The sequence below is a fragment of the Musca autumnalis genome, unplaced genomic scaffold (assembly GCF_047663935.1).
Source record: "Musca autumnalis isolate F117 unplaced genomic scaffold, ASM4766393v1 scaffold_2, whole genome shotgun sequence".
NCBI lineage: Eukaryota > Metazoa > Arthropoda > Insecta > Diptera > Muscidae > Musca > Musca autumnalis.
In genome coordinates, this window is record NW_027411755.1 from 51,519,714 (window position 1) to 51,542,766 (window position 23,053).

Genomic DNA, 23,053 nt, shown 5'->3' on the forward strand with positions numbered 1-23,053 from the left:
TTACAGAAATCTTGGCTCGAAAATTTGACAAAAAAACCCTCGAAATACATAAAATTGGGCAATACCGGTTAGACTTAAATCTGGACATATATGGATAGTTTTTTGAGTGTTAGTTTTCTATCTCCTGGTAACACAAAATTCCATTTAACAACAACTTAAGTAGAAAAATGGTGGTTAGCCTTATATAGGTGCCATACTGAAACGTGGACCTATACACTCTGATATTTAGCAAGGATGCTTTGTACCTGTTATATCATTTAGCGAATACTAAATACGAAACATCAGTTATTCCGGTTGAATCATGTGGCTGAAACTTTCAAAATAAGAAAAATGGAAGTACAGTTCTATGGAGGCTGTATATAACGTTTATTTGTATCGATTTGTTTCTGGAAGAATGTTTGAAACTCCAACGAATACTTAATCCAAAATTCATGGGGGCTAAATGAAGGCGTTGATAATACAGACAAATTTCAGGTGAAAATTCAAAATAACGAAAATAGGGGGTACCATTCTATGGGGCTATATAAAGAGGTGGGGCAATACCGACAAATTTCAGGTGGAAAGTTGTATACCTCCAATGAAGACCAAATATCAAATTTCAGCCATTTCGGTAGAATGTAATCCCACAACCTTCGAAATACTGGGGGCTATATGAGGACGTGGACCTGTACCGACAAATTCCAGGTGGCAAATTGTATCCCCCAACTAAGAGTAACTACTAAATGTCAGCCATTTTAATGAAAGATTGAGGCCAAATTCTTCTACGGAGGACTTCTATTCTGTAGAATACCCCGGCGGAGGTCTTGCTTTCAATAAGAGCCTCCTGCGGAAACTTTTTATTCTATAAAAGCCTGTTTTCTGTTCTGTAAAAGCTGCTCAAATACCCGAAATTATACCAAATTAGCTTACAGAGGCGACCGTACTAGCAAGAGAGTATGGTGAGTTTTTATCGTACGAACCCTGAAGACCCAAGATTTGGAGAATTTACTCTTGAAGTGTTTTGTACCACCTGATGCAATGCATAATTGGTACAGGATTTTGTAAATTGTGGACAACTGCAAAATCACTCTTGAATTCAGCAAGAAGAATAATAGAATAACTGTTACTTCCAACGGGGTGACAGCTCCAAGACCTGCACGTGTTATTTTACCTTCAACTTACAGACCACCCAGAGAGTGATAGGGGGAAGAGGAGCGTGCTACGTGATATCAGAATATTTTTAGGTACTTCCATAATTTATGATCAGTGATGTTTGAGATTTCATCCGAAGCTCGAAATCAACCAAAGCGTTGTGCCAAGACAGAATCTCAATGTCAATGAATAACAACTAGATCAACCCGGAGTTGAGAACTTGGCAAGTGTTCTCAATCTATCATTAGTCATTTGTACTGGAACATTGGCAGGGGGTTTCCGTTACTGAAGTCATAGATGCCAGCAAAGTTAAATCGTACTGGACCACCCAGAGAGTGATAGGGGGAAGAGGAGCGTGCTACGTGATATCAGAATATTTTTAGGTACTTCCATAATTTATGATCAGTGATGTTTGAGATTTCATCCGAAGCTCGAAATCAACCAAAGCGTTGTGCCAAGACAGAATCTCAATGTCAATGAATAACAACTAGATCAACCCGGAGTTGAGAACTTGGCAAGTGTTCTCAATCTATCATTAGTCATTTGTACTGGAACATTGGCAGGGGGTTTCCGTTACTGAAGTCATAGATACCAGCAAAGTTAAATCGTACTGGTCGATCTCCTTTCTGTCGCCAATGCGTGCTACGTGATATCAGAATATTTTTAGGTACTTCCATAATTTATGATCAGTGATGTTTGAGATTTCATCCGAAGCTCGAAATCAACCAAAGCGTTGTGCCAAGACAGAATCTCAATGTCAATGAATAACAACTAGATCAACCCGGAGTTGAGAACTTAGCAAGTGTTCTCAATCTATCATTAGTCATTTGTACTGGAACATTGGCAGGGGGTTTCCGTTACTGAAGTCATAGATACCAGCAAAGTTAAATCGTACTGGTCGATCTCCTTTCTGTCGCCAATGGAGAAGATTCTCCATGATTAGACACAGTTTCTTATTGCTCAACATCAGCGTGGATTCCGGAAAATGCACAGTACGACAACAGCATTACACACCATATACAAACATATTAGTCAAGGACGGATTCAGACTTGTCAATAGCATGAACCACGCCAAGCTGTTTGATGTAGTAGAGAAGAATTTCCTCCATCCGTATTTTAAATTTTGGAGTTCAGACGAAGAAACCTTGTTGACTTTATACAAGGCCTTTATTAAGCTTTGCGGCGACAGTGTAGTATGACACCAATGGAGAATCTCCATTCATCAACATAGTCATAAGTGGGTATTGATTGCCACAATCTAGGGGAAAGGCTTACTCCAAATAGGCACGTTAGGAAAGAGGGGCCCAATGCTCTTGACCATAGAGTCTATCAGGCAGGCCCACCCAGTACCAGATAACAGAAACAAGTAAGAACGGCTTTAAGTTCGGCCGGGCCTCCACTACGAGTGGTATTGAAGTAAAATGGAACAATTCGTTTCCTTTCGTTTATGAAGAAGACTTAATACCAAATTTGAACAATTTCGGTAAGACAACCTTCAAAGCACCGACATTTGAGAGGTACCGTTCTATAAGGGCTATATTAAAACGTCGATCTATACCGATAAATTTTTGGAGTAAAGTTTCTAGACTCAAGGAAGACTAAATACCAAATTTCCGATATTACAGTAAGATAATGTGGTTAAAACTTAAAAATACCGTAAATCAAGAGGTACGCTTCTATGGGGTATATACGAAGACGTGGACCTGTACTGATAATTATTTTCTGGTGGGATACTGACGTCTCATCCTTCACAAGTACAAAAATCGGAGGTAGCGTTCTATGGGGGCTATATCGAAACGTGGAAAGGGATTTACTTCCAACGTAGACTTAATGCCAAATCTTAGCCATTTCGGTGGGTTGTTGTGCCCACATGTTTCAAAATACCGAAAATCGGGAGAATCCGGTGAATATTTCGATGTGTTACAAACGGAATCACAAATTTAGTTATACCCTCCATATTATGGTGGAGGGTATAAAAATAAAAAAGGCGTTGAAGAAAATGATTTTTTATGATGATTTCAAATTATTGGCTTTCCAACACTATGTAGAGCTTAAAGCTCCAAGAAGAAGTTAAAGAATACACTTCAAAGATGAAGTCCCTAATGTATGATCAGCATCTAAGGGATGCATTATGAACCTAATAAGCTATGGCGCGTCCAAATCCTTCTGTTATGTTAGCGGATTGACACCCCTCAAATTTCGAAAAACTGCTAAAATGGTTTCGCAAATATTGCGTATTAAAACGGATGTGGCATTTTAAATTAAATAAATATATCGATACGTCTGTTTATGGTTCTTGATGGAGTGCACTGAAACGGCATAGATTAATGTATATTTTAATGGTGATCATTGAAATTGGATACGCATAAAATGCAAATGTACTTTGTGGAAATTAAGGCCATTTTACAGAAATTCACAAAGTGTATATAAACAGTAAAAAATATCAGTCAGCTTTGCCGACCTAGGTATACCCTCAGCCTGTGTGGATTGAAATAAGTTTTTTCCCAAAAACTATGTATTTAGGGGGTTTTCAAAATAATGGGCGTGTGCACCGACACAATTATGGGTAGGGAATTTGCTACCTTGAAACAATATGATGGAATTTTAAAAGCCGAACTTAAAGTAGAAATGCCAGAAATTTTTTAACAAAATATCTCTTAATACTATTTTGATACGGCTAAATAAAGAAGGTCCTCAAAATTAGTCACCATTTCCGAAGAAACAAATGTAGGGTTCATGTACGATTCAAATGGAGAACACTGATCAAAGTAAAATTCATTGCAAAGTTTTTTTTTCCGTTTCCAAAAATCATGTTCTATATTGTGGTAGTTTAAACGATAATGCAATTGTTTATGCGGCAATATTACATTTAATTTGCCACCATTAATGTAGTTTCATGTTTGACATTACACCTCAAAATAAAAAAGAAAAACATAATTACCGTAAAAATATCCTCACCTTAACAAAGTTAAGTGTTTTTTTTCTCTAAGGATTTGCATGTAATTTTCGTGTGAGAGCTATAAAAACAGTTTTTAGGTTGTTTGCACCTAAAAATTCTTTAAGTGGACATTAAATTATATTTGCATGCTAAGTTACTGTTGTTGTTTTTGTTGAGAGTTTTTCTGTTTGTGTTGAAAGGCAAGGATGCTTTTTTATGTTTTCTTTTCATTTTTTGGACAAGTTACGAAAAAAATTCTGTTTGCAATGGCTGCTGCTGTTGTGGATAGTTTTTGGTTAGTGTTGTTTGGGTTGGTTGGGCGGTTACTTGTACAAAAACACAAAAAAGTTCCTAATATGTTTGCCTGACCGATGGTTTTAACATGCCTTGTAGTTGCTGTTATTACAGTGTTTAGTTCCTCTTGGTGAGTTTTGTAGTTGTTGTTGTTTTATCTCTTTAAAACCAGGCAAAGTTGTGTCCATGTTTTGTATGGTTTTTGGTAAAGTGTTGTTTTATTTAACACTAAGACTTGTTTACATTTTTAGCAACCCCACAAATTCCCATGCTCTTCAAACTCCAGCTCCGCACCCAACCATTAAAAACTAAACACTATAGCGGATGTGCGAGTAAAGTTGGTCCTCTTGCTTGAAATAAAATGCATTCTGTTTTATGTTTCATTGGCTTGCCTGTTTCTGACTGGGTTTTTCCTGTTGTTGTAAATATTTCTCGTACTGCGAAAAGTTAGTTAAACAATATTCAGATGATTTTATTTATTTGTTTTTGGCTTTTTTTGCCCTCTGTGATTACAACTGTTCCGTAATAATTGTGTGGACAATGGGCAGGGCATTACTTAACACTAAGCCATATTTATTGGACAAATAATAAGTTGAAAATTTGAAAAAAAGTTTACAATTTAAAGCTTAATTTAGATGGTTGAAACAAATGTTTTTAACTCAAATGAAATATTTGATTTTATTGCCAAATACTTACCTCATAACCATTGGTATACCATGTTATGTTGGCACCTGGCCTTGAGTGTCCCGATGTACAATTGCCACGTAATATATCACCAACTTTATATCGTGGACGTATACCAGTTATGATTGGATCTCTGGAGGGAACAACTAAAATTTAAAAGAGAAAAACTTGTTTCAATATATGATATTTGATACTTTATTCTATTTATTTAAACTAGGTGGCGTATGATCTCTGTCGTAAGTCATACGCACATTGATAACATAAAATCAGTAGAACAATCAACGATGCCATAACAGAATTCTGATGAAGCGATTATTACACTGTGCAACAAAATTCAATTTTTTTCACAATTATGGGAAAAATAGAGTAGATTATGAAAGTAAAGCTAAAAATATGAGACACGTGTATCGGCGTTTTAAAAGTTTACGTCGGAAAGTAACCAAAATAGGCGCGGCAAGTTCCGCCCATTTTTAATTTTTTCGAAATATTCGAGTTAAGATATCTTTGAATCCTTGCATTTCAGGTATATAGTGTCTTTGGCAACTTTACAGAAGAGTATGTGGGCAATATTTTTGTTAAAAATTTTAACCCTCATGCGGTTCATCAAACGGGTCGTTTTTGTCCTGTTTTCAAAAATTTTTCAAAATCTCATTAAAAATGTGATTGTATCAAATCCAAATATTCTACAAAATTGTTCGCCATTAAATTTTACTATAGGTCTCAGAATACACCAAATCTGTAGCTCTTGTCTAATCGCCAGGAATCACTAAAAAGGAAAAACACGTTTTAGGGTTAAAGTCGGACTTCATCTGAGTTTATTCAAAATTGTCCAACAAAACATAATTTTAGAGCGATGACGTCAAAGACAAAAATATTCTCCGTCAAATTTTACTATATGTCACCAAAGAAATTAAATGCCTATTTACATTATACATAATAAAAATATCAGTATCAATTTTGCTGAAAAAACATGAAAATATTTCCCAATCTTTTTGATGAAAAATTGTTCCTTCTTTTTTCGAGTTTATACATGAAAGTAATATGAAACTTGGATATAGGTGAAAAGTGTCAAAAGATGAAAAATTTTACACAAAATTTCACTATGAGTTTCAGCGTAAACCATACATCTAGCTATACTATTTCCTTAAAAAAATTAGATTCCAAATGTATATATATTTGGATGAAATTATATGTTTTAATTTTTTTATACCCTCCACCATAGTATGGAGGGTATATTAAGTTTGTCATTCCGTTTGTAACACATCGAACTAATCATTTGCGACCCTATAAAGTATATATATTCTTGATCAGGATAAAATTCTAAGACGATCTAGCCATGTCCGTCTGTCCGTCTGTTGTAATCACTCTAGCGTCCGCAATAAATGAGATAGGGTGCTGAAATTTTGCACCCGAGGGTTTTTTTCCATAGGCAGATCAAGTTCGAAGATGGGCTATATCGGTCCACTCTTTGGTATAGCCCCCATATAACGGTACCTCCGGATTAGAGGTATTTTGACGTTCTTCGCCACATTTGCTGACCGAATTAGCTATAATTTGGCACTTAGGGTTCCTAGTGATCAAAAAACTTATATCCTAAAGGATATGGGCATAGGTTCATGTTTTGGTATATAACGGTACCTCCCGATTTTCGGTATTTTGAGAATTTTAGCCACAATTTTTAACCGAACTATCTGCAATTTAACATTTGAGGTTCTCAGTGGTCATAAAACATCTCCACGAAACATCGTCAACATAGGTCCATGTTTTGGTATAGCCCCCATATATCGGTACCTCCCGATTTTCGGTATTTTGAGAATTTTAGCTACAAATTTTAACCGAACTAGCTGTAATTTGCCATTTGAGGTTCTCAGTGGTCATGAAATATCTCCAATAAGCATCGTCAACATAGGTCCATGTTTTGGTATAGCCCCCATATAACGGTATCTCCCGATTTTCGGTATTTTGAGAATTTTAGCTGCAAATTTTAACCGAACTAGCTGTAATGATCGTTATTTTGAGAATACAATACAATTAGCTCAATTTTGTCTATTTAAAAATAATCGACAATATAGGTCCATGTTTTGGTATATCCCCCCATATAACTGTAGCTCCCGATTTTCGGGAATTTTCAGTGGTCACGAAATTTCTTCACTAAAATTCGTCAACATGGGTCTATTTTTGAGGGTCTACATTGTTTTGATGAAACTACCCTCTATTTGACTCTTGAAGTTCTCTGCAGCTATAAAACTTTTCCGCCAAAAAATTTAAAGATAGGTTGACTCTTTGATATAGCCCGGTATGTGGTACCTTTCACCTCGCTGAACACATTTTTATACCCTATACCACAATGTGGAAAAGGGTATAATAAGTTTGTTTTCCCAAAAATTCATGTAACGCCGCGAAATATTCGTCGTAGACCCCTCATGTGGTATACCAAACTTCATATCTCGACGAGATAAAGCGATTTAGCGATGTGTGTCCGTCCGTCCGTCCGTCCGTCTGTCCGTCCATTAAAAATTGTAATCAAGCTAGAGGCCGCAATTATGGACCGATTGTCACGAAATTTAGTATGGAGGTCGGGTTTGGACCAGAATAGAACTGATTAGTTTTTGGCGATGATCGTGAAATGTTAAAGGGATGAAATGGACCAAAAAAAAATTTTTGCTCGATTTTGTAGCCGCTCTGTAGGTCGCAATAATAGTCCGATCGGCGCGAAATTTTAAACGTAGTTTTGGTTTGAGATGAAGAAGTAGCGTGCAAGTCAACGGTATGATCGGATAATATTTAGCGGGTTAAATTGATCAAAACTTTTGTGTGAAAATTGGTAAAATTTCTAATGCACATCTTATAACAGCTAGCCCGGAAAGCTAGTGCACAGGGATAGTGGTATAGGGTATCACATGGTCGGCCCCGTCCGACTATAGTCTGTTCTTACTTGTTTTAGATTAGATTAGATAACACTGTGCAACCAAATGGTGGTGAAAGTGTAGGGCACGGAAAATTCCTCTTGGGGAAGAAAGTCCTTGGTGGGTATATTATGAACCCCGAAGGACAGATCCGCCGTGAGTCGAACTTCCGCGTTATGGCGTGATGAAATTTTTGTTAGAGACACTGTGGGCCATCAGGAATTAGCGTTGTAACAAACAAAGATATAATGCTAATTGATGATGGCTTACAGGGTCTCTTGCAAAAACTTCATCACGTCATAACGCTGAAGTTAGACTCACGGCGCATCTGTCCGTCGGGGTTTTTAATATACACACACCAAGGGCTTTCATCTCCAAACGGAATTATCTCTGCCCCAACATTTGTGTTCACAGTGTAATTTAAGCAATAGTGGGAGGTAGTATGAGTCTATCCATTGCACGATGGGGCCAATAGCAGGTTTTCGAGGCAAAAAGTCAATTTTTGAAGTGAACAATTTGAAAAAAATAGTAACGGATTTCGATTGCCAACACTCTGAATCACTAAAAATAAAAAATAAATCAATCTGGTAACATCACATAGCGACATACTGATCTGGCAATGGTGACATATTTTCTTATGCATAATTTTCCGACATTCATTATAAATAAGTAGTGAAAGCATTTTAGGCGCCAAAAAGAACATTTCAACATTTTTATATTTTTTAAACATGGAAAGCTCTTCAATGGGTATGTAAAAAAAAAGATAGTGTTAACAAATAATAAAAATGTTATGTGTGGTAAATGTATTTTTGAGTTAAGATGTTATGTCTTTTTTGGAGTATTTTGCTTTGTTATCCATGTGTTCTCTGGAGTATAACTTTTGAGATCTAGGTAGATCTAGGATATTATATATATGTGGTGAAAGGTATTAATGTGTACTATCATTTTGTGAAAAAATTAGCTGCGCCTAGCTGCGCCTTTTCATGAAAATCTGATTTCAGATGTCGTAATAAAATTAAAAAATATGGACATTTTTATGTTTTGGTTGGAGAATAATCGGAAACCCATTAATGTTATCAATTGGATTTCGGAAAAAATTAATAGACGTATATAATAATATATAATTTCAAAGATATAGCAGACAAACTTTGGCTTTTGTGGCGGAATCTTAGCCGATTTTTACTAAATTTGGAACCTTGTTTTATTAACTTATAACAAACCACAGACAAAACCATGAAATTTGAACATATGTTTATAGGGGAGCTATTTCTATATCTGAACCGACTTCAATATAACTTGAAAAACTTATTTGTAGTCCGAATTCCGTAACATTTTCCAAATTTTATTGTAATTTGATGGAATTTGCATGCTTGGTCAATCATTTGCCTGAAATCGGGCGAACATATATATGAGAGCTATATCCAATTCTGAACCGATTTCAATATGATTTGCCAAAAATTTTTCTATACCAAAATCCGTCACACATTTCAAATTTCATCAAGATTGGACATACATAGCGGGATTGGTGACCAAATACCTAAAATCGGGCGAAAATATATATGGGAGCAATATCAAAATCTGAACCGATTTCAATATAACTTGGCAAACTTATTTGTAGTCCTAATTCCGTGATATTTCCCAAATCGCATAAAAATTGGGCAGAATTTGCGTGTTTGGTCCATCAATTGCTTGAAATCGGACGAACATATATACGGGAGCTATATGTATATATGAACCGATATGAACCAAATTTGGCATATTAGTTTCTAAGCCCATTATAAACATCTGTACAATATGATTTGCCAAAAATTTTTCTATACCAAAATCCGTCACACATTTCAAATTTCATCAAGATTGGACATACATAGCGGGATTGGTGACCAAATACCTAAAATCGGGCGAAAATATATATGGGAGCAATATCAAAATCTGAACCGATTTCAATATAACTTGGCAAACTTATTTGTAGTCCTAATTCCGTGATATTTCCCAAATCGCATAAAAATTGGGCAGAATTTGCGTGTTTGGTCCATCAATTGCTTGAAATCGGACGAACATATATACGGGAGCTATATGTATATATGAACCGATATGAACCAAATTTGGCATATTAGTTTCTAAGCCCATTATAAACATCTGTACAAAATTTGGAAGGTCTAGCTTGCCCCAGTGATTTGTTGCCTCGAAATCCTGTCATTGGCCCCATCGTGCATTGTCGAAAAGTTGTTCCACCTAAAATTGTAAAAGGACGCTAATTATTCTATTTTAATTAAGACTATTTTATGGTGGAGGGTATAGAAAGTTCGGCCCGGCCGAACTTAACGACTTTTTACTTGTTGACTGTTAATTTTACATAATTCCATACTGGATCAAAATCTAGCAAAATCCTTTACTTTTTGGGAATATTGTTAAAGAAAGAAATGTTCCAAATGAAATTTCATTATTGGTCTCTGAATAAAAGAAATCTGTAACCATAGTATATAACATTCTTAGCAGCACTTGTTGTTGATATATATGTTTTAGGGCCATATTTCCCAATTTTCACACAGTTTGTCGTTCTGATTGGATACTGTAAATATCATATTGATGGTTTTTCGTTGTGAATTCATACAGAAGATGTTGTGCGTTCCATTCATAATGTTTTTGAAATATTTGTGGTGCGTATATAATTGGAATATAAAAAACCCACATTGGACCTGCCCAAATTGCGTATTTTTAGTACTTTCAACTTAAATTCCGTAGTTTGGATAAGCCATTGGTTGCTTATATTGTAAGTGAAAATACATTAGATGTCTACGGCTATGGTCAAGTGAAAATATATGTCGGGAACTGAAGAAATTCATTTTTTAATTTGTATTATTTATAACTTACATCACTATGTGGAAAGGGTATTATAAGTTTGTTTTGGGAAAAATTCATGTAACACCGCGAAATATTCATCGTAGACCCCCAATGTGGTATACCAATCATCATATCTCGTCGAGATAAAGCGATTTTGAGATGCGTGTCTGTCCGTCCGTCTGTCCATTATAAATTGTAGTCAAACCCCAGGCCGCAATTATGTACAGATCGTCACGAAATTTTGTATGTAGGTCGGGTTCAGACCAGAATAGACACCTATTGTTATTGGTGATGATCGTGAAATATTTAGCTGGGATAACAACAAAATTTTTAACCGATTTTGTAGCGGCTCTGTAGGTCGCAATAATAGTCCAATCGCCTCGAAATGTCAAAAAATGTAAGAGTATATTACAAAGAAGAAGTTTGAAATTTCAGATGGTGATCGAATAAGATTAAGATGGTAAAATGGACCAACACTTTTGTGTAAAAATTGTGAACATTTTGTGTATACATTTTATATCTTTAATCCTGGAAGACACATTCCGGGGAAGTAAGCTCTGTTTGGAAAAGGAAATCTTGACCTTGCTATTGATGCCAATTGTGTTGGTGTACATGATTAGATAACAGAGTTACAGCCTTATATATCCAGTTCTCTGTTTTTAGTATAATCATAAACACCCTTGAGTTCGCAATTAAAGCTCAATAGTCACGAAATTTTACACGAGGTAAGATTTTAGGCCAAAGAAGATGACTGCAATTTTGGATAATGATCTGATATTATCAAGAAATTTGCAATAATAGTCTGATAGGCGTGAAATTTTATGAAAGGTTTGATTTACGAGGGAGAAGAAGCTTCCAATTTAACATGATGATCAGATAATATTGAGCTGGTAAAGTGGACCAAACCTTTTGTGTAAAATTTGTATTATATCCTGACCGACGACGTGAGTTATACTTGGAAGATGATGTTTTAACCTTTCCATTCATGTCAATTATGTTAAAGTACCTGGTCAGATAACAGAGTTACGCCCTATTACATACGAGGACCCCACAGTTTTAATTGAGTGCAGTGTAATTACATTCACGCTAAAGGTCGCAGTTAAAAAGGGTGATCCATTTAAGGGTTCCTATTTTCTTTAAAGAAAAAACACCGAAAAATCAAATTGAATGTGGAATGTTTATTATCATTTGAAAGAACTTTCGATGACATTTATTTTTTGCAGATTATGTCTAACAAATATTGGTGGAGGCTACGTCTCAGAAAGTCCATCCGTTGAGTCCAATTTTCAATGACTCGTTCAAGCTTTTCGACTGGTAACTGGCGAATAGCACGTCTGATGATTTCCCCCAAGACAGGAAAGCGGCTTTATCCGCATACAATTATGGCTTTACATATTCTCACAGGAAAAAGTCTAACGGAGTGATATGAGTCGATCACGGTGGCCAATAGACTGGTCCAAAATGTGCTCACCGAAGTGTTCTTTCAATAAATCCATTGATTGATGCGATGTGTGGACAGTGGCGCCGTTTTGTTGAAAGCAAATGTCACCGAGATTACGAGCTTCAATTTCAGACATCAAATAGTCGGTTATAACGGCGCAATAACGGTCGCCATTGACGATGAAGTCCTAACCGCATCATTTTGAAGAAATAGGGTCCGACGATTCCTCCGACCCACAAACCGTTCTTTTTTCTGAATGAAGTTGCGGCTCTTGAATCCCTTTAAGTTGCTCTTCTTCGCAAATGTGGTAATTTTGCTTCTTTACATACCTATGAATCCAGAAATGTGTCTCATCACTGAACAAAATTAGGCTTAAAACACACACCCCACATAATTATAAAGTTGAATAATTTGTAAACGTTGTAGAGGCGTGAGCTTTTCCATGATAAAATGGCAAACAGTACTAGACAAAAATAACATGAACACGTGAGACGACTCACGCGTGATCTGTGAAAAAAAGGCTGTTGAAAAAAGTACCTCTTGTTATATCACCCGTTATTATGGCGGACATTTTTGTGGAATATATGAACCCACTGCGACCCATCCTTACAGAAGATTTAAACACTTTATTAAAAAAAGGGACCAAAAGAACCCCTTTAGCGACACGTTAGAGGGTTAACATACTCCACAAAAATTATTCTTAGATCATTCTAAGTAATATTGCCAAAGACACTATAAACCTAAAATGCAAGGATTACGAGGAATTTTACTCCGAATATTACCAAAAGAGTTTACAAAGCGAAATATTGAACCCCCTATTTATGTTAGCTCCCGACGTAAACTTTTAAAATCCCGATACACGTGTCTTCTATTTTTCGGTACTCTTTCATGATCTTAGGTTTTAACGATTTTGGTGGAAAACCGCAAGTCTTATCGAAATGGGATTATAGTCAGTTTTACCATTTTTGAGATATAGAAGTTCAAATTTCGACAATCCACTGTATCGCCTCCTTATAAAACAATGTTATGTAGGTGCGCGTTACTAACTTTAAATAAAAACCGCTTACACCTGGGTTTTTGTGGATTCTGAATTAGCAATGTTCATAGATGAGAAAATTTCAAAAACAGGAAAAAATCGCTGAAGGGATTTCTAAATAAATCGCGGTCATAGTTTACGGTTTTAGGTTTATTTTAGGTTTCCGCGATTTTGCTTGGAAACCGCAAGTCCTATAGAAATGGGGCTAAAGAAAATTTCGTAGCTGTGAATATTCTCTCTGAAAATTTTGTTTGGTTTTTACGATGTGCTTCTCTTATCGAAATGGGACTAGAGAAAGTCTTATAGTTATGCAAATTCTCTATAAGATTGATTTTCGTAAATTTTTCATAGGTTGTACCATTTTGAGATATATAAGTTTAAGTTGGGAAATTTCAGGTATGACATTGTTTGATAAGGAGACAATACAGTCGGTAAATTGTCAAAATGTTAACTTCTGTATCTCAAAAATGGTACAACCCGCGAAAATATCATAAAGGACAATCGTGTAGAGAATTTTCACAGCTACAATATTCTTTTTAATCCCATTTCGATTTGACTTGCGGTTTCCAAGCAAAATCGTGAAAACCTAAAAAAAACCCTAAAAATTACAACTTGAATCGCGATTTATTTAAAAAGCGCTACGGCGATTTTTTTGGTTTTTTGACTTTTCTCATATATGAACATTGTAGCTTCAGAATCCGCAAAAACTTCCCAGGTGTAAGCAGCTTCCATTTAAAGTTGATTCAAGAGCACCGTGTGTAAACAAGCTTCTAAATGATTGAAGGTCCTTTTTACATATCGACGCCTCCAAACAATAGTAAAGGCACTTACGTAAATACATTTCATAAAATTATTTTGGGAAAAGGAATCCATGAAATATAATTTATGGATACTGAAAAAATTATGGAAAAATAAATTTATTCTTGATTCAATTGTTCAACAATACGGTCGTCGTTTTATTAAAAAGAATATAGATTCTTACAAAAGCAGCGGTGGGATCGCAGAAGTCAATAGCCTGAAAATTGTTTAAGCTATTTTATTCAATCCTAATTGAGAAGAGAAAGCAGGATGCAGTCGAGAACTCAAAACCGAGGCAGAAACCAAATTGGATCTCGTGTTTCTGAAAATCCCGTAATAATTGCAGAAAATTCCGTGGGTGATACCAATGCGACAAGGGATGAACTGCATGCAATAATTCAAGAACTGGAAAATTTGGTAAAATCATTGAGTGAAAGGCAACAAACTAGCAGCATAAATTCCAGTCCACAATGTATCCCAGAATTTGGGCCAGGAATGGCAAATTTGTCAGTCTCCACATGGATTCGCAAAATCGAACAAATTGGTGAACTATACGGTTGGAACAACAACTACAAAATTTATGTTATGCAAAGTCGATTAAAAGGATTAGCGAAGCATTGGTTTGAGAATTTAAATAATTATTCGAAGACATGGGATGAATGGAAGATCTTTTTGGTGCAATCATTTCCGGAACATCATGATTATGCAGAAACTCTTAAGCGACTAAAAAAAGGTGCTGATTGATGTATGCAAAATTACGTGGCGTGACGCTGTTTCTTGCATCATTGACGGACTACCGAATGGTAGCATGCAGATTGGAGCAAGGGCTGGACATTTTCTTACATGCGAAGATCTATTTGGTCATTATTTATCAACGTTCGCTGATGTAAGCGAACAACAAACAAAAATCAGAAAGATTGAAGGGCGCTCTATAACATTCTTGAGAGAAACCAGAAATCAAGAAAAGGATATTGCTTGTTTTAACTGCAATAAGAAGGGTCATTATGCTAACCAATGCAAGAAAGCAGCAAAGAGGTACAGCAAATGCAAGCGATGGGGTCATCAGACCCACGAATGTTCAAAGGTGCAGGTGAGTCATCTGAAATAAATAAAGTGATGAATGTCAAATCTAGCAGCAATAACTCGTGCTACTTTATGAAATGTAGAGTTGGTGGTTTTACTTTTGATGCATTTATAGATACAGGAATTTCAGTTATACTAATGAAACAGTCAAGCGCCAATAAGGTTAAAGAACATCATGACGCATGTTGTCTTCAGGTGAAAGGATATACCTGTCATTCAAAAATTCTCTTCATTAGCTTCAGCAGTAGTTGATATTTATATTGTTCCTGATCATGTTCAGGACGATGACGTATTGATTGGGAGACCATTTATAAATCATCCGAAGATTTTGATTATTGTTACAAATAACATTATTCGGATCATATCCAGGACACAAGATTTGCTTCATGAATATGCTTGTGATAAAAAAGAAAGAATATCTTTATTCGTAAAAGGAATGGTTACAATCCCAAAAAAAAAACCGGAAACAACTAGTTGTTGCGAGAACACGTTAGTTGATTCACGGAAATTAGAAAACTTTAGTATTTCAGACGTTATAGCTCAAATCCAGTGTTTGAATAAAGAACAAAAGGAAACTTTGGTTCAGATGAAATTGATAGATTAAAAGACAGCAAATATTTCACTAGTCTAGATTGTGCAAGTGGATACTACCAAATCTCAATGAATAACGACTCGTCTCATAAGACTGCATTTATAACACCCGATGGTCATTATGAATTCTTGAGGATGCCATTTGGTTTAGTAAATGCGCCAGCTGTATTTCAAAGAACTACGAATAAAGTTCTTGGAAATTTAAGGTTTACTACGGCAATGGTTTATATGGACGATATATTAATCCCATCTGATACTGTTGAAAGTGGATTCGACAAACTTGAAATTGTATTAAAAAGATTAATTGATAATGAAGTAACGCTTAAATAGAAAAAGTGTTTTTTTTCCATAATTCTATTCAATATTTGGTTTCGAAATAAGCTCAGAGGGTGTGAAACCAGGAAAAGAAAAAATAAAGGCGGTGCTAGAATTTCCCGTGCCAAAAAAATATACATGAGGTACGACAGTTCTTGGGATTAACAAGCTATTTTAGGAAATTTATGAATCAGTATGCTTTAATTGCAAGACCTATTCAAAGCTTGGTAAAAAGGACTCCAAATTTATATGGGGAGATGAGCAACTTAAAGCGAGCACGTTCACATGTCGTAAGTTTGCGAACTTTATTAATGATTGTGGAATAAAAGTTATCCATAATGCAACTGCAACACCTCGTGCAAATGGTCAGGCGGAAAGGTATAACAGAACAATCCTATCTGTAAATTGAAACTCAATGGGATGAATGTATAAGTAATTTGCAGTGGGGAATTAATTCCACTATCAACAAATCAACTGGGAAAATTCCATATGAGCTTTTATTTGGTTTCTTACCAACAGGAAAAGATGGCGCTTACTTGAGCAATGAAGTTTTAGAAAATACCCTAACAAATGTTATTCTCAATCGAGATCAAGCGAAAAGTTCGATAGAAAAAAATGCAAGAATACCAGAAACGAAAGTTTGATCAGAAGAGGAAAGAGGGTTTTACTTATAAGAAGGGTCAGTTAGTACCTGTTAAAAGGTCAAGAGTAACAGAAGGATGTCGAAAGCTTCTTCCTAAATTTTGTGGGCCATTTCAGATAGTTAAATATTTGGGAAATGACAGATATGTTGTAAAAGATATGCCAGGATCGAAAATATCTCGAAAGCCATACGAAGGTATTGTATCGGCAGACAAAATTAAGATATATGAATTATTTAACGCAGAAGCCTAGGATTAACATTATTTATTTAATATGAAATTCCCATAATAATATACATTTATTTACAGATGCATCACGAGGACGTGTGCAGAGGAGCGTGGCCGAGCTAAAGGCACTTACGTAAATACATTTCATAAAATTATTTTGGGAAAAGGAATCCATGAAATATAATTTATGGATACTGAAAAAATTATGGAAAAATAAATTTATTCTTGATTCAATTGTTCAACAATACGGTCGTCGTTTTATTAAAAAGAATATAGATTCTTACAATAGTATGCTAAGTCGACTTAGCATGTTTTCAAGTTCTTTACATTTTTATATTTAACGTCCTTTAACTTAAATTCTGTCAAATTTTGGTAATAATCGGACAATCCGAACAGAAGTTATAAACAAATATTTACTTAGCATAGTACTGAAGGTCAAACTTTTAGAGCTTGTCCTGCAAAACTCACTGTTCAGAATTAGCAAACTATTATTTGGAGGTGTCGAACGTCCTTTAACTTAAATTCTGTAAAATTTTGGTAATGATCGGTCAATCCGAACAGAAGTTATAAACAAATATTGACTTAGCATAGTACTGAAGTTCAAAAAATTTCCACACTTTGAGAGCTTCTCCTGCAAAACTCACTTTTTAGACTTAGCATACTACTATTTGGAGGTGTCGATATAATTTAATGAATTTATTATTTATCATTAGTACATTTTTTAGACGTTCTGTTTAAAAAGAAACATTTCCCTTTAAACAATAAAAATTACTGTCCTCCTTTTTTTTACTTTTAAGCTCTGCTCTGCTCTTTGGAACTGAAATGATTATTACATTTCCTACTATTGTCCATTAAAGGAAGGAATTCCAAGTAATGCTATTCAAGGGCCTCATAAATTTTCACTTCATATACCTGGTACACATAATCTAAAAGACATTTCAGTTATATGAGTTTCTGTTTTCTGTGAAATAAAAAAATACTCAAGGCATGGCATTATTGCCATATTTTGCCATTAAATTTTAATGGTTTCAAGTTTTACACCCCCTCGAATAGACTCACACACACAGCAACCAACCAGATCTTTTACACTTTACTGCTGGTAGCCAGAATATACACCACCAACATATTTAAGTCCCACCGAGATGAAGTCATCTGTGTAATGCGTTCGTTGTCTGCTAGTGATGTTGAAAGAAATTGTCAATTGGTTGGCAATTGTTCCGACCAGATGAAGAAGACCAGAGCTACTCAGGCGTATGCTTTTATTGCGTAGAGAAAAAGGTTGTTTAGTTTCTTGTTTGTTGGTTTTCTCTTATTTTGACCGACCATTATCCTTTCGTTTACAGGTTTTGCGGTTCAGGTGCAGAAATGTCCTAACCAGTTAGCTGATATTTGCCAGCATATTTCATTGGCACTTATGGTTGGTGCATTTTTGTGGCATGCATTGTAAGTGTCCATTACTTTGAGATTTTTTCCGTTAACATCTTGAGTTTGACTCCATGTCGGGGTATTTTGAAATTCAAAATGTGGTTTCTATTCCTAGAAATATTTTGCAAGTACAAAATGAATGAAATCAGTAGTGAATGTCTGTTTGTGGTTCAACTTGATTTTCATGGCGGTGGTGATGTTGGTGCATAAGTTTGGCCTCTCCACAGAACAATGAAATTTAATGTTAGTCATTTGGATAATTGTCATCGTTCTGGGTTGCATTCCGTTTTGTGGCCAGCACTAGAGTTGTTGTTCCTCTGGAAAATCCTTTGTCAATGCAGTTAGGAAATTACATTACTTGGGGGTGTTTTTTATGGTCAATATCAGTGGTATTTGAGTTGCATAGAAATATGTTGTAATTGCTATTTCAAGTGAAAATAACATTTACCAGAGGAATATCTTTAAAGGGAAATTAAAGACAATAACAACAGGTTGTTTTTGAGGTAAATTTAAATAAGATTTTTTGATGTTTGTGTTAAATGGGACAAAAATGTTTTTAAAGAAATTTTATTTTTCTTTTCAGCTGCATAAATTACACTGTGTGTAATTTTTTTAGTCATGTTTTATTAACCATATTCTGACTCCACGGCGTGATAGAAGACCAAAAAATAGAAGACACGTGTCTCGCCGTTTTTCCCTATCTCATCAAATTTCGCGGTTATAAGCCTTCAAAAGTTTGAGGCTTTGATGTAAAAAGGGGTCATTTTGTCAAGACTATATCTTCCAAACCGTTAGAAATTTTGAATTTATCTCAGAGACAAAGTTGCAGCTCTTGTCTTAAGGAACAACAATTGTGAACATAAATAATCCACCAAACTTCATCTGCAAGGTAAAAATCGCCAAGGTCAAATTTCTTTTAAAATTTTTTCTCGGGTTTTGGTCTGCAGCTATCAAACCGATCAAATTTGAAGCAAACAACCAACTACAAAAATGTACCTCAGATCCCAATAAACATCTTTCTAGAACATATGAACTCTGTATAGACTGTTCTTAAAGCTCAAAATAACAAAGCAAATGGGATTTTTATCCTGTTTCCTCTGGTTCTGGTCCATAGATACTAAACCGTTCAATATTCAAGAAAACAACCAACTGCAATAATGTAGCAAAGACATCAATAAACAACTTGCTGGAACATGCCTATGAACGGTACTTAAAGGGGAAAAAAAGCAAAAAACTTTTGAAAACATTAAATTTTTACACTTTTTTCTCCAATTCTGGTCAATAGATACCCAACCGCCCAAAAATTAAGGATACCGTCAACTACAAAAATGTACCTAAGATTTCAATAAACAACTTTCTAGAACATATGAAGATTCTAAGAACGATTCTTTAAGCTCAAAATTCGATTATTTTGAATCATTCTTTCCTGTTCAGGTCCGTAAATACCAAACCTTTCAAATTTACTTGAGTTTTTAACAGTTTGTTATTCCCAAACCTGAGCAGGGCCCGTAGATCTTTCGAAGAATTTTCCTCTCAAACACACCAAGCACTGCCTTATCTGCTTGCGCGAGTACCCATCCTTCGGAGCCATACATTAGCACGGGTAGTATCAGCGTTTTGTATAGTGTTATTTTTGTTTGACGAGATGTGGCTTTGTTTTTAAATTGCTTACTTAGACCATAGTAGCATCTGTTGGCCAATACAATTCTTCTTCTTATTTCACAACTGATGTTGTTTGTTGTGTTTATGGCAGTGCCGAGGTAGACGAAGTCTTTCCTGTTCAGGTCCGTAAATACCAAACCTTTCAAATTTACTTGAGTTTTTAACAGTTTGTTATTCCCAAACCTGAGCAGGGCCCGTAGATCTTTCGAAGAATTTTCCTCTCAAACACACCAAGCACTGCCTTATCTGCTTGCGCGAGTACCCATCCTTCGGAGCCATACATTAGCACGGGTAGTATCAGCGTTTTGTATAGTGTTATTTTTGTTTGACGAGATGTGGCTTTGTTTTTAAATTGCTTACTTAGACCATAGTAGCATCTGTTGGCCAATACAATTCTTCTTCTTATTTCACAACTGATGTTGTTTGTTGTGTTTATGGCAGTGCCGAGGTAGACGAAGTCTTTAACTACCTCAAAATTGTAGGTACCAACTTCCACAGTTGGTCCGAGCTCTATGTACGCTTTGCGCGTCGACATCATCAATTTGGTCTTTTCGCCGTTTACCGCCAGACCCACTTTCGCAGATTCTGCTTCGACCTTCCTAAAGGTATCAGTTACTTCCTTTACTGATCGTCCCATGATGTCTATGTCATCAGCATAGGCAAGTAACATGTGGCTATTGGTGTAAATTGTGCCATTTCTTTTGACATTTGCATCTCGTATTACCTTTTCCAGCAACATGTTGAATAGGTCACACGAAAGGCTGTCTCCTTGTCTGAAACCTCTTTTGGTACAAAATTCTTCGGAGAGGTTCTTTCCAATTTTAACTGAGGACCTAGTATCAGTTAAAGTAATTTTACAAAGCCGGATGAGCTTTGCGGGGATACCAAATTCAGACATTGCGTGGAATACCTTTGATCGACAGTCCCGAATGCTGCTTTATAATCGACAAAAAGGTGAAATATGTCGATCTGCATCTCTTGGGTCTTCTCTAGGATTTGCCGCAGGGTAAATATCTGGTCAATGGTGGACTTGCCAGGTCTAAAGCCACATTGGTATGGTCCAATTATTTCGTTGACCATTGGCTTTAGTCGTTCGCACAATATCCCTGACACTATCTTATAGGCAATAGGGAGAAGACTTATGCCCCTATAGTTTGAGCATACTGTCTTATCTCCTTTCTTGTGAATGGGACATAGGATGCTCAGGTTCCAATCGTCGGGTACGCGTTCTTCCTGCCAGATGGTGCTAACTAGCTGATGCATACACCTTATCAGCGCGTCGCCTCCGGTTTTAAACAGCTCGGCTTGTAAGCCATCGGCTCCTGCTGCTTTATTATTCTTCAGCCGGTTGATTGCTGTTTTCACCTCATCTTGGCCGGGCGGTATACATTCTATACCATATTCTTCGCTACTATTGGATACCAGCAGATTGGAGAAATGTTCCTTCCATATCCTGAGCACGCTATCTCTATCTGTTACCAGATTACCTTGCTGGTCTCTACAGGAGGATGTGCCTGTACCAAAGCCATCTGTTTGATGTTTCACTCTTTGGTAGAATTTTCGGACTTCATTCTGTCTCCTGTACATCTCGATTTTTTCACACTCCCGCTTTTCCATTTCTCTCTTTTTCTTGCGGAAAAGCCGTTTCTCTTCTCTCCTTTTCTCCCGATATCTCTCTCGCGCGCTACGCGTTGCTACTAATTGTAAAGTAGCTCTATATGCCGCATTTTTCTCTTCGGTAGCAGCACGACACTCCTGGTCATACCATGAATTCCTTTGTGGAGGTCTCTGGAATGCAAGTATGCATTTTGCGGCTGTTTGCATGGAGTGGGCAATATGTTGCCATTGTGTTGTTATGTTATCGGGACAAGGAGTGCTCGCGTTAAGCAATTGGGCTAGTTGAGTGGAATATGCTGTGGCTATCTGTTGTGTCTGCAGCCTATCGATGTCCAACTTCCGCGTTGAGTCTGTTCGTGCTTTATTTGCAACGTATAGACGGGTACGTACCTTTGCTGCAACAAGGTAGTGGTCCGAATCAATGTTTGCGCCTTGGAACGATCGTACATCCAACACGCTGGATGAATGTCTTCCATCTATCACAACATGATCAATTTGGTTTCTTGTTTTCTGATCTGGAGACAGCCAGGTGCCCTTATGAATATCGAGATGATTAAATCTGGTACTGCTAACTACCATGTTTTTTGCAGCTGCAAAGTCTATCAGCCTCATACCATTGTCAGATGTTTCGCTGTCGAGACTGAATTTCCCGACTGTTGGGCCAAAGATATTCTCCTTTCCAATTTTGGCATTAAAATCGCCTAGAATGATTTTAATGTCATGGGCAGGGCAACGGTCATATGTTTCTTCTAAGCGCTCGTAAAATATATCTTTGGTCTGTTCATCCTTTTCTTCAGTGGGAGCATGAGCACAAATAAAGCTGATGTTGAAGAATTTAGCTTTTATTCGAATTGCAGAAAGTCTTTCATTCACTGGGGTGAAGCTGGATACCAGATGTTTTAGTCTCCGACTAACTACGAATCCGCAACCAAACTCATGCTTTACGTCATGGCAGCTATAATACAGTGCGTCACCTTTAGGTGTTGTTGTGACGCCTTTCCCAATCCATCGTATTTCCTGTATGGCAGTAATATCGGCCTTGTACTTTTCAAGTACGTCTGCCAATGCGAAGACTGCACCTTCTCTATAAAGAGTGTGAACATTCCAGGTGCAGATTCGCAGATCATGGTCCTTAAAACGTTTGCGGGGTTCGTCAACTTTAGAGGGGTTTGTTTTTCTTTTCTTTCGTTTTTTCATAGTAGGCTGTTTTTTCTAGGGGAGGGTTACTAACCCGACGCCCAAACCCAAGTTTTTAACGTTCTTATGGGTGAACGCGTGGCACATGTTAGCTCACTACCTTTAACGGGTGTTAAAGGCAGTTCCCCAGGTGACACCATGGGGAGGTCAGTGTCCACTTGAGATGAAAGAGGGACCAAGATAAATCCTGGGCTTTGCCATGTTAAAGCCGGTCAAGACCGTTGC

General features: G+C 36.5%; 1 protein-coding gene across 1 annotated transcript in view; it reads right to left on the bottom strand.

Moving 5' to 3' along the window:
- Window positions 1-23,053, bottom strand: part of LOC141392783 (uncharacterized) — a 384,189-nt gene that overhangs the window by 37,254 nt on the left and 323,882 nt on the right. Inside the window, exon 5 of the mRNA XM_073965749.1 lies at window positions 5,060-5,193. Within this exon, the coding sequence (XP_073821850.1) occupies window positions 5,060-5,193 (134 nt within the window). The remainder of the gene's footprint in view (window positions 1-5,059; window positions 5,194-23,053) is intronic.